Source organism: Hippopotamus amphibius, chromosome 12 (assembly GCF_030028045.1).
Source record: "Hippopotamus amphibius kiboko isolate mHipAmp2 chromosome 12, mHipAmp2.hap2, whole genome shotgun sequence".
Taxonomy (NCBI): Eukaryota; Metazoa; Chordata; class Mammalia; order Artiodactyla; family Hippopotamidae; genus Hippopotamus; species Hippopotamus amphibius.
In genome coordinates this window covers 55,551,371-55,565,099 of record NC_080197.1, presented here as the reverse complement: position 1 = coordinate 55,565,099, position 13,729 = coordinate 55,551,371, and the positions used below count along the sequence as shown (strand labels likewise).

The 13,729-nt window shown below is 33.1% G+C and overlaps 1 protein-coding gene across 3 annotated transcripts in view; it reads right to left on the bottom strand.

The window, feature by feature from the left end:
• The window catches only part of ERGIC2 (ERGIC and golgi 2), a 35,247-nt gene that overhangs the window by 6,199 nt on the left and 15,319 nt on the right, over positions 1–13,729 (bottom strand). For all 3 annotated transcript variants that reach the window (XR_009048401.1, XM_057702015.1, XM_057702014.1), the window contains 5 exons: positions 9,972–10,012; positions 6,697–6,798; positions 5,583–5,678; positions 3,101–3,156; positions 2,129–2,227 (listed from right to left, as the gene is read on the bottom strand). Coding sequence is in view for 2 of the 3 variants with exons in the window: in XM_057702015.1 (XP_057557998.1) it covers positions 2,129–2,227; positions 3,101–3,156; positions 5,583–5,678; positions 6,697–6,798; positions 9,972–10,012 (394 nt within the window). In the remaining variant the exon portion in view is untranslated. The remainder of the gene's footprint in view (positions 1–2,128; positions 2,228–3,100; positions 3,157–5,582; positions 5,679–6,696; positions 6,799–9,971; positions 10,013–13,729) is intronic.

Genomic DNA, 13,729 nt, shown 5'->3' with positions numbered 1-13,729 from the left:
GTATCGTCGACACTAATGTTAATCAAGTTTCTAACAAAATAAAGCAAAGCCTGTTTCAACTTCACCATGTCTTATTTCACTTACTGCTTGTATCACTATAAATTTCAAAAACATAAACAGGTTTTGGCCAGTTCTTCTATTATTAATTTCAGCTTAAATCCTAAACTAAACATTATCACAGATAACAGTAGAGCAAAAGGATTTCAGCTTTGTCCACCACCAATAAATGGATCATCAATTGTGCACAATCTTTCATCCTTTGAGTTGTTCTCTGATGTAATGTGAACTGCTCAATCTGTGCTTATTTTTGAGGCTTTTACAAATATCTCTATTATATCATAAACAAAAATAGCAAGCTGAAAATGATCAGAGAAGGTGGTCAAGTACCAAGTATTTATGAAAAGAAGATGAAACTGAGTGGGGAGGTTATAACCAATGCTGTACACATGGGTGGGATAATTAGACTTGAGGGGAAAAATGAGAGACAAAGGAAACCTCACCACATGAGGAATGAAGTGCCAATGAGAGTCAAAGACACGTGACAGGGAAAATTGGAAACCTTTTAAGCTATGGACAGAGAACTACTAAAGACCTATTTGTCTAATATACAAGTTTGTCAGATAACTTAATGGCCATGCAGGGGAGGAAATGCTGTTGCATTAGATTTTGCTGCAAGCCCCACAAATTGTTCCTAGGGTTATAGGTCTGTCCAAATCCATACAGCATTAAAGATATCACTGCTAAGTAACCCCCTCAAAACTCCTACACTAAGGAGGGGGTAGTTACCTGAATCCAACAGATTTGTAACGCTGAATTTTTTCTTTTTCGAAAGAGGCCCAACAGAACATATATTAGGAAGGAGAAGAGTATACCTGCTTTAAAGCTTTGAATGAACTACTGACATTCATCATTTTTTACAATATTATTGCATTTTATACAATAACTCTAAATACCTCTTAGTCTTCCTGAATTTAGGAACAAGTAAACTTAAAGAGTCTTTTGAAAATTAATGTTCATATTTAGATCTGCTTCTTTACAAAAATTTATAGTTCATTTTAGCATCCTGAAACAAAGTATTAACCAACATGTTTTCAAATGAGCATCTCATGTAATATTTAATGTACTCTGATGTAGAATGAACACATACTTAAAGATGAGATTATGCAAAATAAAGCTTATAATTCTCCAAATGTTTGTACTCACACATTTCCAAATTTAGTACACTCAAGTTTCCTTGAGTGAGACATTCCCACACAAACAAAATACTCATGAATTTTAAGGAAAATATCTTTAATATATCTGATTACAACACTATGCTAAAAGAGTAAAATACTGAAAAGAACACTAATAAATATATTTGAATTAATAAAAACTGAAATCCTTAATTACAGTTCTGCAAAGGCTAGAATTCCTAGTGGCACAGGAAGCTTTAGATGTCCTCAAGGCATGTTATACACTATGACTATTTAAGAAGAAAAGCAACAAAAAATCTTCAGAAAACATGAGAACAGATAACTTGCTACGAAATTAAGGAAATAATCCATCCATATTTGCATAAACTGAAATTTTAAATGGAATAGATGGTTGAAACAAACAGTAATAAAAGGTATCTGTACTACTTCTGACTGTGTTAATACCAAACCATGCTAGAAAAACTCTAGGTTTCTGATGTTTATAAAATTCTCTAGAGAGGTTTCTGGTATGGTAAGTACAGTATACATTTTAGAACTTTCAACCTATACAAAGAACAAAATCCTTCTTATAATGTTCAAACTTTTTGCTTTTATTCTTTCTTTGTTGAACATAGAAGAGTAGTTATGCCCTCTTAACACATTAACCTTTCATATATTTAGAGAGCTTTTAAATTCTACTCCTTCTCCTGCTTACTTCTGACTAATTTCTTATTCTGTTCCACGGCTCATTTTTTACCATTTAAAATTCATCCACTACTAGAACAAATTCTCTCCATACACATCTCCACTTAAAAAGGATCAACCATTTAAGCCATCTGAAGATTTATCTGTTCATCTGTTACAAGGGGGTCAGGAAGAGGGTTATTTAAAATGTATTCATATCAAAGAACAATTTGGCTACATGCAAATTTCAACAGAAATTATTAAGTACTTACGATCGAATGCAATTTTTTCAGTTCCATCTAAAGGATTAATTATTCCTGGAACAAGCTCTCCAAAAGACAAATGATCTATTCTGTGAGAAAAATTGTAAGCTAAGAGGCAAAAAAAAAAAAAAAAATTAAGTAGAGAAATTAAATTATTCAAAACTACATGTTGCAGATTAGTTCACATTCTTACCTATTCTCAAATGAAACTATCTAAAATCTGCTGGTATAAAATACAGTATTTAAAACCACATTATTTTGAGAAAAATGCATGCAAATATGTGGGAATTAAATGTACAGAAGTGAATAAATTCTGATAATATGCTATATCGCAAATTTCATAATTATAAACAAATTAACATCTAAGAAATCATATGACATCTAATTATGATAACGAAAAAAATAAGTCTTTTCTAGTCCAAATCATCATGTTGTGTTGTGAGAAGAACTGAGATGATGTCCATAAAACTGACGGGATATATGTTTACTACACATTACTGCTTCAGCACATTTACGTGACCAAACTTGTTTCTTATGGAATTTATTACTTGTTTTTGTTCTCTAAAGGAGACTTTAAAAACTAAGTTTTATGAAAATCATTACACCAAACTAACCTGATACTTTATATATGTGTGTTTAAGTGCCCATATTTAAATTTACATATTGAAACAAACTTCAAATATATTCTCTTCATTATCTACAAACATTAGCAGAAATGTGTACTAAGCAATACAAAGCACACCAAGGCCCTCCTCCCTAACCTCAGTAACTCCCGAGCTATGACTAAATAGAAACATAGGTAGCTTAAAGGCAAGAGAAAATGGATTAGTCAGCAAGTTCAATCATGTATTTTCTCCTTTAGATATCTTCTTTCAGAATAGCCCAATTCCAAAACCCTACCTCGCACTTGCACTAAAAATTAAAAAACACACTTTTCTTGCAAGGACATCTTCACAGAAAGAAATTTCAGAAAGTGCTTACAGTCATGGTTGACAAGTGCTGCCAAGTGTGCATGCCCTCGGGGATGTGGAATTGCCCTGAAAGGAGGAAAAAAAGATTAAAGTAACAACATTTAAATATATAACTAATTAAAATCATACAGGGGATCTTTCCTAAGTTATATAATTTTCTTAATATAAAATAATATAACAACATACTTGGCCTATGATTTAAGTAGGTAAATCTCATCTCAGTAATGCAATAAACTAGAGGTTGGCAAGCATTTTCTGTAAAGAGTCAGACAGTAAATATTTCAGGTTCTGTGAGCCAAGATGCAAAACTGAAGATATTATGTAGTTACATAACAAGAGAGAAAACAAATTTTCACAAACTTACTAATGAAATTCAAATTATAATAGTAGTAGTTGAATACTTTTTTGGAATCCATATATTTTTGCTGGGAGATAACATTTTGCTTAATTGGGGTTAAGAGTTGATATCCCAGATATGATAAAGATAAGAAACAAACCAACTGCTTTTTCATTTGGCCTCTCTTACTGATGACATGACTTATCACATGGAGAGATAAGTGAAGTTGAGAACAAAGGCCAAAATATAGAGGTTTCTATAATATTTGTCAAAGTTTCCCTCTTTCAGTTAGCTTTGGAGTAGGATATTGTTTGTATCCAGAAGTGCAATAAAACCTTCTAAATTTCCTTGAGCTAACTATTATTTGTTGACTATATGATACCATGAAATTCTAAGGTTCCCATCCACGCATTGGGGATGGAGAGAACAGGTCCTGGCAACAGCTACTAAAGAACAAAACATGAATGTTAAGAAGAGTAGAAGGGACCTCCCTGGTGGCACAGTGGTTAAGAACCCACCTGCCAATGCAGAGGACACAGGTTCCATCCCTAGTCGGGGAATATCCCACATGCTGCAGAGCAACTAAGTCCATGTGCTACAACTACTGAGTCTGCGCCCTACAGCCTGCAAGCCACAACTACTGCAAGCCATGCACTGCAACTACTAAAGCCCTCGCACTCTAGGGCCCGCGTGCCACAACTACTGAGCCCACATGCTGCAAGTACTGAAGCCCACACACCTAGAGCCCCTTGCTCCACAACAAGAGAAGACACTGCAACGAGAAGCTCGTGTACCGCAACGAAGAATAGGCCTACGCGCAGCAATGAAGACCCAATGCAGCCAAAAAAGTAAATAAAATTTTTAAAATAATAATAAAATTAAAAAAAGAAAAGTAGGATAACAAAGACAAAGCGAGAAATTCCCTGGTGGCCCGGTGGTTAGGACTTGGCACTTTCACTGCCAAGGGCCTGGGCTTTAATTCCTGGTTGAGGAACTAATATCTCACAAGCCACACAGCTCAGCCAAAAACAAAAACAAAAACAAAAACAAAGCAAGCACTTGATTTGATCTGACCACTGTAAACACTGAAAAAATTCTGCATAGAAGTCTAATGCTCTCTATATATATTAAAAAAATCTTCAGCCATGCTTTACGGCCTGCTTTATGCCTTTCCCTCAATCTAGATACCATTCTCTTCCTTTTATATATAAAATTCCTAATCATCCATTAGTGTTCAAAGGTTTTCCTCAATAAAGTCTCCACTGAATTGCAGAGTAGGTCAGGTACCTAGTTATACAGTTTCTTATCACCCATATTTTTCCTTTATAGCTTCAATACAACTATAATTAAACAATTATTAGTGTCATTCACTGTTTAAAGTTCAGATTCTCTCAAGGAATGTCAGCATCATAAGGGCAAAAAACCCTTTCTCTGTTTTTCACTGTTTCATCTTTAGTATTTCGCATGGTACTTTGCAAATAGCAAGTACTCAAAAAATGTCTTTTGCAATGAAAAATTGTTCAGCTCTGCAACTCTAGCTGGAGTGAAGGAAGGGAGGGAGAAAAGCACAGAAAGATAATCAGAGAATCTATTTTTTCATTCAGAAATTTACCAAGTGTTTATTATATGACAGTTTCTGTGCAGGACTCTGCTCATGAAGGCAGGTGATCTGATATTTTTCCTTAATGTTTACCTATTTTAACTTTATCCCAGAGACATTTCTAACTACATCAAAGTATCTGTCTCGTATTGATCAGGGATTATATTTTGATGAGGATCACTAAAAGGAAAATCAAAACAAAAACCTAATATCATCCAACAAAATCAACAAATCAATGAAATGTCTAGGTAAGAGCTTTCTGGCTACTAAAACTTGGCAAGCTGATGGTTTTAATTCATATTTACCAGCTTATATACTTTAATATATGAAATATGGCATGACTGTTTTCCTTTTGTTTTGAAGTAGTAGTTTTTAAAGTCAGTAGTCTTCTCTATCCTGGGGTTGAAGGCCGAAACATCAGTCTGAAGACATCAAAAATATACATTTTAAGAGTCCTCTAGTGGCTAGTTATATATTATTAGATTAGCAAAGAATTTACTTTTAACCAAACTGCCAACTTGTCTCAAGTATTTTCAGTAAGTGAAAAGAACATACTTGCCCACAGTTATGTGAAAATTCCCTGCTACTTTATTGACGTATAGATGACCGTGAATTCTGCAAGCATCTGGAGGCTGTGATGAATCATCTTCCCTGTTACAACAACACATATTAGGATTACTTACAACACATTCAATATAGTCACCATTTTCTGGGGAGAAAATTTTATAGAGGGGAAAAAAATCTCTAAAGATCAATTTCTAGGTAATGTTCTAAATGTCAAAAGTAGAATAGCAGTTTTCTGAAGTCTACATATTTATTAAAAAACAGCTACAAAATAAAAAAATTACAATAATTATTATTATTTTTTTTATTATTTACACAAATATAAAATTTCCTGATTCTTCAAATTTAACCAGAGGACTAAGTCTAATGAGAGAAGGAAAATTAAAAGTAAAGAATTACTAGTTAAACAAAGATATACTTTTATCATGTGTTTCTGGCACTTTAGGGGACAGGAAGGGATGGGAAAAAGACTGAGTAAGGGGGGGCCATACCACTTAACTTCAAATAGACAATAACATTTTCTTCCTAAACAAATGTAAAACCTCTGTATAGTTTTAAATTTAAATGATCATTTTCATGATTATAGCATTTTCAAATATTAGCTCTTCTAATCTATAAAAGATAAAAAAAAGGGAAATAAAAACATGAAATTCCTAACCAAAGTTTATACATTCCCATAATGGTAAATGCAATTAATTTGTTCTTAAAACCTAGCACAATTTTATATGAAGGTATACCATGCACACATAAAAGAGAAAAATTAAATGAAAGTGAAACAATATTATTTGTGATAATCCTGATCAATATCACAGGCCATAAATTTAAGAGCAAAAAAGACACCTTGGAGCTTCCCTGGCATCCTAGTGCTTAAGGCTCTGTGCTTCCACTGCAGGGAGCGTGGGTTCGATCCCCGGTCGGGGAACTAAGATCCCACGTGCCGCGCAGAGCAGCCAAAAAAAAAAAATAAATAAGACATCTTCCTCATACAGAATGATTACATTTTCTCTAAGAAATATGAGATTCAAAGAAGTAAACCAATACTAAAATTATATCACAGTAAAATCTTAATAAATAGTCTTGCATTTAAAATATATGTATTTCTCACCTTGGTGGAAGTGCTGTTGATGCACTTTTAAAAGCACTTTTAAATATCACATCTTGAAGTGAATGTTCTTCTTGCAGTCTACTCTGAATCAGCTGTAGCATCCTAAATACAAAACAAACAAGCAATAGTTTAAAAATACAGTAAGACACATAGAGAAAGCCAACATTCTTCTAAAAATAGCAATGGGTTGTTGACTTAGCTAAGCCATGTATTTATTATTACATAACTTTATTCTAAAATGAAGTACCAAGTAGTCTTTGGTCATTTCCTTGAAAGCAGGAAAAATGAGAGAGTGTGGTCAGAGGTCTATTAGCTGGGTTCCTTAAGCCTAATTCCACCAATAATAAACATGTGGACCCTGATTACACGTTCATTATTGGTGGAATCAGGGTCACCAAGAAAGCGCTTCTGTTCATTTAGATGAAAATCCAAGTTCATCTTTCATGCATGAGCGTAGCAATTCTAAAATTTCTTAGCTTTTGTCAGGCATTGAATAAAGTGCTATAGATACAAAGAATGAGACAAATAAGGGACCACATAATAGATGCGATGGACTGAAAGGGGCAGGTACTGAGGTATAAACCCACAACCTGAGCATCCAACTTTCATTACAGACCAGGCCACAATGACATCTACTATCACCTGGTGTCTGCCTTTTCCAAAGAAACCTGACCTTTATTCTATGACAAGACCAAACAAAATATTATACTCTACCTATAATTTTTTAAAAGAATATCAGCATACAAGGTATAGTAGCAGTCCCCAACCTTTTTGGCACCAGGGCCTGGTTTTGTGGAAGATAATTTTTCCATGGAAAGTGGGTGTGGGGCTGGTTCAGGCGGTAATGTGAGCAATGGGGAGCCGCAGATGAAGCTTCACTCGCTCACCCTCAGCTCACCTCCTGCTGTGCGGCCTGGTTCTTAACAGACCATGGACCACCACCAGTCCACAGCGTGGGGACTGGGGACCCCTGAGGTATAGGATTATATAGAGAGAACAAAGTATACATGCTTAGATTTTCTTTTTAAATATACTTAGCCACCTAAAACACATTAGTTGCTTAAGGTTTTTTGGTGTTTTTTTTTTTACAGGATTGTTACATTTATAATAACTCATGAAATTACTTATTTTGAACAACAAAACGAAGAATAAAAGTATTTCTTCTCTCTGATATTTCTACCACTTTCAGCAATAACTTTGTATCTTTAGATATAATCCTTTTTTACCTCCTTTAATTCTATATCTTTAAATAACTAACATTCAAAGTCACCTGTATTAGAGTTCAAACTCAGCAAGTACAAAATTTATACCGAGGGAAAGAAGGGATGAACAGACAAAAACAGAGGATTTTTAGGGCAGTAAAACTACAGGTACTATATATATATATACACACAGAGTTCAACTTTTAGTGCTGGGCAGTGGGAAAAGAGGCTGATGACACCAAACTCTGTGTGTGTGTGTGTGTGTGTGTACGTGTATAACTTCTGCCTCAAATATACTAATAAATAACCGAGCTTATATTCCATAAATGAAGGGATGTAGAAAACGCTACTACAATAGAAAATGTCTATCATTTTAATAGTAAAAACACAATCTCTTCTCTCACTTATTACTAGTCTTGAACACTGAATAAAATTCCAGATGAAAGGAGACTTCTCACTTTAACATTTCTGGAATAAAGTAATGTATTTCATCACCGGATGGCTCTCTACTAAAAGCACTAGAAGCCTAGGGACACCTAACATTCAGTTATTTTTTTCAGTTACATTTGTTTCAACTTTAATTTTAAAATCTCTCCAAATGGTGAAAGTGGAAATTAAAGGAGAAAAGTCTTTGAAATGTACTCAGGGACTAGGAAAAAAAAAGGCGGTAGGGAGGTGTAAAAAAATACTTTTATAATAATCTTAAATTGGGTAATGCCTTCTTAAGCACAAGACATAGCCTAGAAACCAAAAAGAAAGAAAAGGGTGGGGATGGGGTAACCATTTATAACAAAGAACTAACTTCTGTAATATACAAAAAATCATTTAGAGTTATTATGAAAAAAACCAACAACAAAGCAAAATGGGCATATGGCATAAATGAGCAGTTTCACACACACAAAATACAAAAGGGAAAAAAATACCCAGAGATATTCAATTGATTTACAAAGAAATGCTAACGAAAACAAGCCCAATACCAGTTTTCACCCATCAAACTGGCAAAAATAAAAGAAAGTCTGGTTAAGCCCACCATTGGTGAGGTTGTATAGAAACAAGTACTCTCATATACTGATAGTATTGGAGTATAAGTGAAACTATTTGGGGAAGATATTTGGCATTATCAAAATTTTTTTTCCAGTTTTACTGGCACATAACATTGCATGAGATTAAGGTATAAACATATGATCTGACAGATGTATGCACGTGAAATGATTACCACAACAAGATTAGTTAACAACAACCATCTCACCACTAGAAATGTTTTTCCTTGTGATGAGAATTTATCAAAACATTAAATATCCTCTAAAAGATAAATTTCATTTCTAGAAACTTTATATACACATACATATATTCACACAAGTACATAAAGAATATATATATACACACAAACACACACATTCACACAAGGAATTAGATTCAAGAATTTTCATGGAGCATTGATATTAGAATCCTGCAAGCAATCTAAGTGTCCATCGAAAAGTATCCAATTAAATAAGTTATAGCTTATCCATAAAATGTACCACTATATGTACTTAAGTGGGAAGATGTCCAAAATATAAAGTTAGGTTGGAAAAAGCAAGTTATAAAACAAATGTATGGAATGACCCCATCTTTATTAGGAAAAAATAAGTAAATATGGAAACATGCAGAAAATTATACACAAACAAAACATTTCTAGAAGGCTACACAAGAAATTTAACTCTGGTTATTACCACCAGTCAGTGGCACTAGTTTTAGAGAATGATAAGGAGGCTTTTACTTTCACTTTATATCCTTTATATTCATTTGATCATATATTGCTTTTAACATGTTTTACATAGTTAATACAATTTTAAATGAAAACTAAAATGTATTGATGATTCAAAGTACATTAGAGAAAAGATTATATAACTTTCCTAAGGCCTGATAAAATTTTTGAAATAGTAAAGATTACATTATATACTATACTCTGCTAATATTTCATCCAAAGAAATACCTAGAGAAATATATTAATCTATGAATAATTCACAGTAGACAAAATAGACAAAGCATGATCTAATTTCTATGGACCACAATACTTTGCTTACTTATTACCTCTGCCACTCTTTTTGTTGTGGTGAAAGATCAAATATTGCCTGGAATAAAGGAAAACATAATCACTAGCACTGTCAACTTCTCTTGGGTTTTACATCATAATTTGAAAAAATTTTCTTTGAGCAAGGAACAAATTTATAATGCCATTAAAAACAAGTATTCATAATTTACACTTAATCTTCTATAAGTCAAACTAAAAAATTTAAATATGATACTTTTACTCAAAAGTAGTATAAAGAAATTTCACTAATTGCAAGTATTTTTCTATTACAGTTACCTACATTTATAGGAATGGATACAATGCAATCTATCACATGTACAAAATGGTATTTTAGGACTTAAAATCATTTAAATGATGCCAGCATGAAACTTAGTTATGTAAAAGAGAAGAAGAAATGAAAAAGACATACAGCTTAAGTATTATATCCAAGCATCCAAAGCCCATAATCTTGCTAGGAAAATACCATGATAAAATCAACAAGTTTTGAAATGAGCTAAACAATGTCACTGTAATTCCCAAATGTATTAACCAAGAAAGAGTAATTCAAGAAATTTTATCTAGGCACTATGTTCACCAATTCAAAGACAAACTTAACTACTTTGTAGAATCAGAGGGAAACAGGCAAGCTCTTCATCATTTGTGGCAATATCCACAATTTAACTTTCCAAGAAAAAGTTCACTTCTGATTTTTTTAAAGGCAATTTATAACAAGGCATATTAATTCTACTTTCTAACTTATCAATATTATTAATGATCCCTCCATAATCATGCCCTAAACTACTACTCCCTCCTTACAAATCCCTACTCTTTGATGCCTCATTCCAACAGACAAGTTCTACCTCTGTGCCTTTGGTTATTTAATTATATCAACCTGAAACCTTCTTCTGTAATTGTGACCCTAATGTCAGTCTAAATTCTATACGCCATTTGCTCTAGGTTAAATTGCCCCTATCTTTCTGATTACAATGAAATTACTATGATTACTCCTCCTGCTGAACTTGTCTATACCATGCTCCCCAACCTTTTTCACACCATAGCACACAAAGAAGATGCTAACATCTGTGTAACACACCATGGCAAACAGATAAGGCCACATGAAACTGCTCCCCAGTTATTACCTTGTGAATAAAACTACTGACAGCAGGGACTATGTGATTCTTCCTTTGACTTGTCCACACTGCCTGATATAGTGCTTAACACAGAGGGTAAAGAACAAGTGAGTGGCCTATTCATGCTAGGTACTATGCTACTTAAGTCATTATCTCACTTAACCTTCCTAACAACCGCGTGAGTTTCTTATGATTCTCTCCTTTTTATATATAAAAAAGAACTCAAAAGGTTAAAAAAAATTTTTCAAAATCACAGATAGTAAAAGGGTTAGTATATAAACCCAACTCTGTCAGATTCCTCACTTTCTCACATCCCTAAAAGTAGTTCTTTCCTTTAAATAAATAGTAGCTATCATAGCATAATGTTATCACGGTTTAGAAACCAGTAAGCTTATTAGAATTGTTTTCAATATTTAGACTGCACATTAAAAGAATGAGTGAAAATTTAAAAACAAGTAAAAATTATCTCAAGTAATTTTACATTAATAGTAATTCTTAAATATTTTAACATAAATTAGGACAAGGGAATGAATACTTACCAGAAACGCTGTTAAACGTTTTCAAAAATTACTGATAAAAAGTATACAATTACATATTTTTAAGTTTCTAACTTTCTGAATAAGACATGACTTTTAGTTCACGACAGTTAAAATAAAACTTTCCTATTCCACAAATGATTGAAAGAAATGGCAGAAAATGTTACAATGGAATAATCAACTATCTTGCCACAATTACATAATTCTAACATACTCATCAGTGCCTAATACCTGCAATGCATTATGCTTATATTTGGTGAGCTATAGAGAAGAAACAATAAAGTAATTGCTCTCAGGAGCTTAGAACCTAGCTAGAGAGACAAGCTATCCAGAAAAAATACTTATTAAAAAAATCAGAGAGTTAATAAAATGTGAAGAGTGGGAGTGACAGATACTCAGTATGGAGAGAAGGCTAGAAAAACAGAATAAATAAATTTTAGAGGATAAGTTCAAGAAGATTATCTCCTCAAATTTTCACAATGTCCAAAGAAAGAGAAAAATGAGGATACAAACTGTATCATTATTTTAATCATTTTAAATTAGCATCCATATGTTGGAAATTTTCAAAAACTTATTCAAGACAGCATATAAGGGAGACTAAAGAGAGAAAAGAGTTCAACACATAATTTATTTCATGGGACAGAAAAGTCCACATAACAACACGTAAATCCTCAATTCAGAGTAACAGAGGGAACAGGTGATAAAAGATAATAAGACACTTGAGCTCCAGTGACATCACAAAGGACATTCCACAGAGGTATTATTCCCAGCTTACGTGTGACCTGGACAGCATCCTAAATTAAGCAAAAATACTGCCACAGCTGGCTGCTAATGCAGATAGTCACACCTGTTAAAGAAAAAAGGAATTACCCTAGCTAAATTTAACCTGTTAAACAAACATGGAAAAGGAAATGTGGGGTACCCTGGTGAACCACTCTGCCATCCTGAACCCAATGTGACTTCCTCCTTTCTTTTCAAAAGCATCTGAAGCTCTACTTTCACTTAGAAGAAACACAGTATATCTAAACTATATATCCTTCTCCTTTCATTTAGGTCTGGGAAAAAAAGTGGGGTGGGGAGGGGAAGGGAACTGACATAACTCAACAGTCTATTTCAACTCTCAATCAGTTAATTAGCCATCTGTTTTCCCATCCTAAAGATGAACAAGAAAATAGATAGACAGACAGACAGACAAAAAGATTCATTAATTTGAAAGAAGTGGTCAATCTGAGGTATGAGGGCTAATTTTCCTCTGATAGCATTTCTAAAAATAAGAAGAAAAGTGAAGTTTTTCTAATTATTTCTCAGCGAGATTTAACATCATAAAGACAGAAAAAAATGGAGTGACCTGCAATATATTAGAGGTGGAAAATATAATCAATGAATTTTGTTTTAAAACATTATGAAGGCATTGAAAAAAAAAGATTGATTCTGTTGGATCAAGGTAATCTCCCAGAACTCAGAGGCAAAGTTCAAAATATGCATCTTATGTAAGAAATGATAAAGATATTGAGAACCACTCCATGATATTCAATATCATTTGAGAAAAATTTAAAAAACAGAGGTAAAAGCATTACTCTGAACATCATTAAAGCAAACAGACAAGCAAAAAAGACTTATTCAGATCATTAATACCATCAAAAGCCAAAAATATCTAAAGGGGATCCACATTTGGATAATACAGGATAAATATTTGAATTTCAAAAGTAAAAGAAAAAAGCATATAAGTAGATAAATATATTACCTACAAGGAAAAAAAATTGTGCCAGAAGGCAATAAAGGTCTATAAAGTTTTGAGTGCAAAACACCATAAAGCAAGAATTCTATCCTCAGGCAACCTTACACATATTAAGAAGAGAATGACACAGGCAGTCTGTCATAAAACATAACCCACATACTCTTGCTGACAAAGAAGTCACAAAAAGTCCCTCACAAAATGATAACCAAAAATAAAGAAACGAAGAAGGGTAGAAAATAAAAACAATAAAACATAAAGTTGAATAATTATTCCTAAAATAGTATGATATGGAATGCAAACATTAAAGTGTCTGATAATAATCATCTAGATCTAAATTTCCAGATAATAGTTTAACATGCAATAACATGGTACCT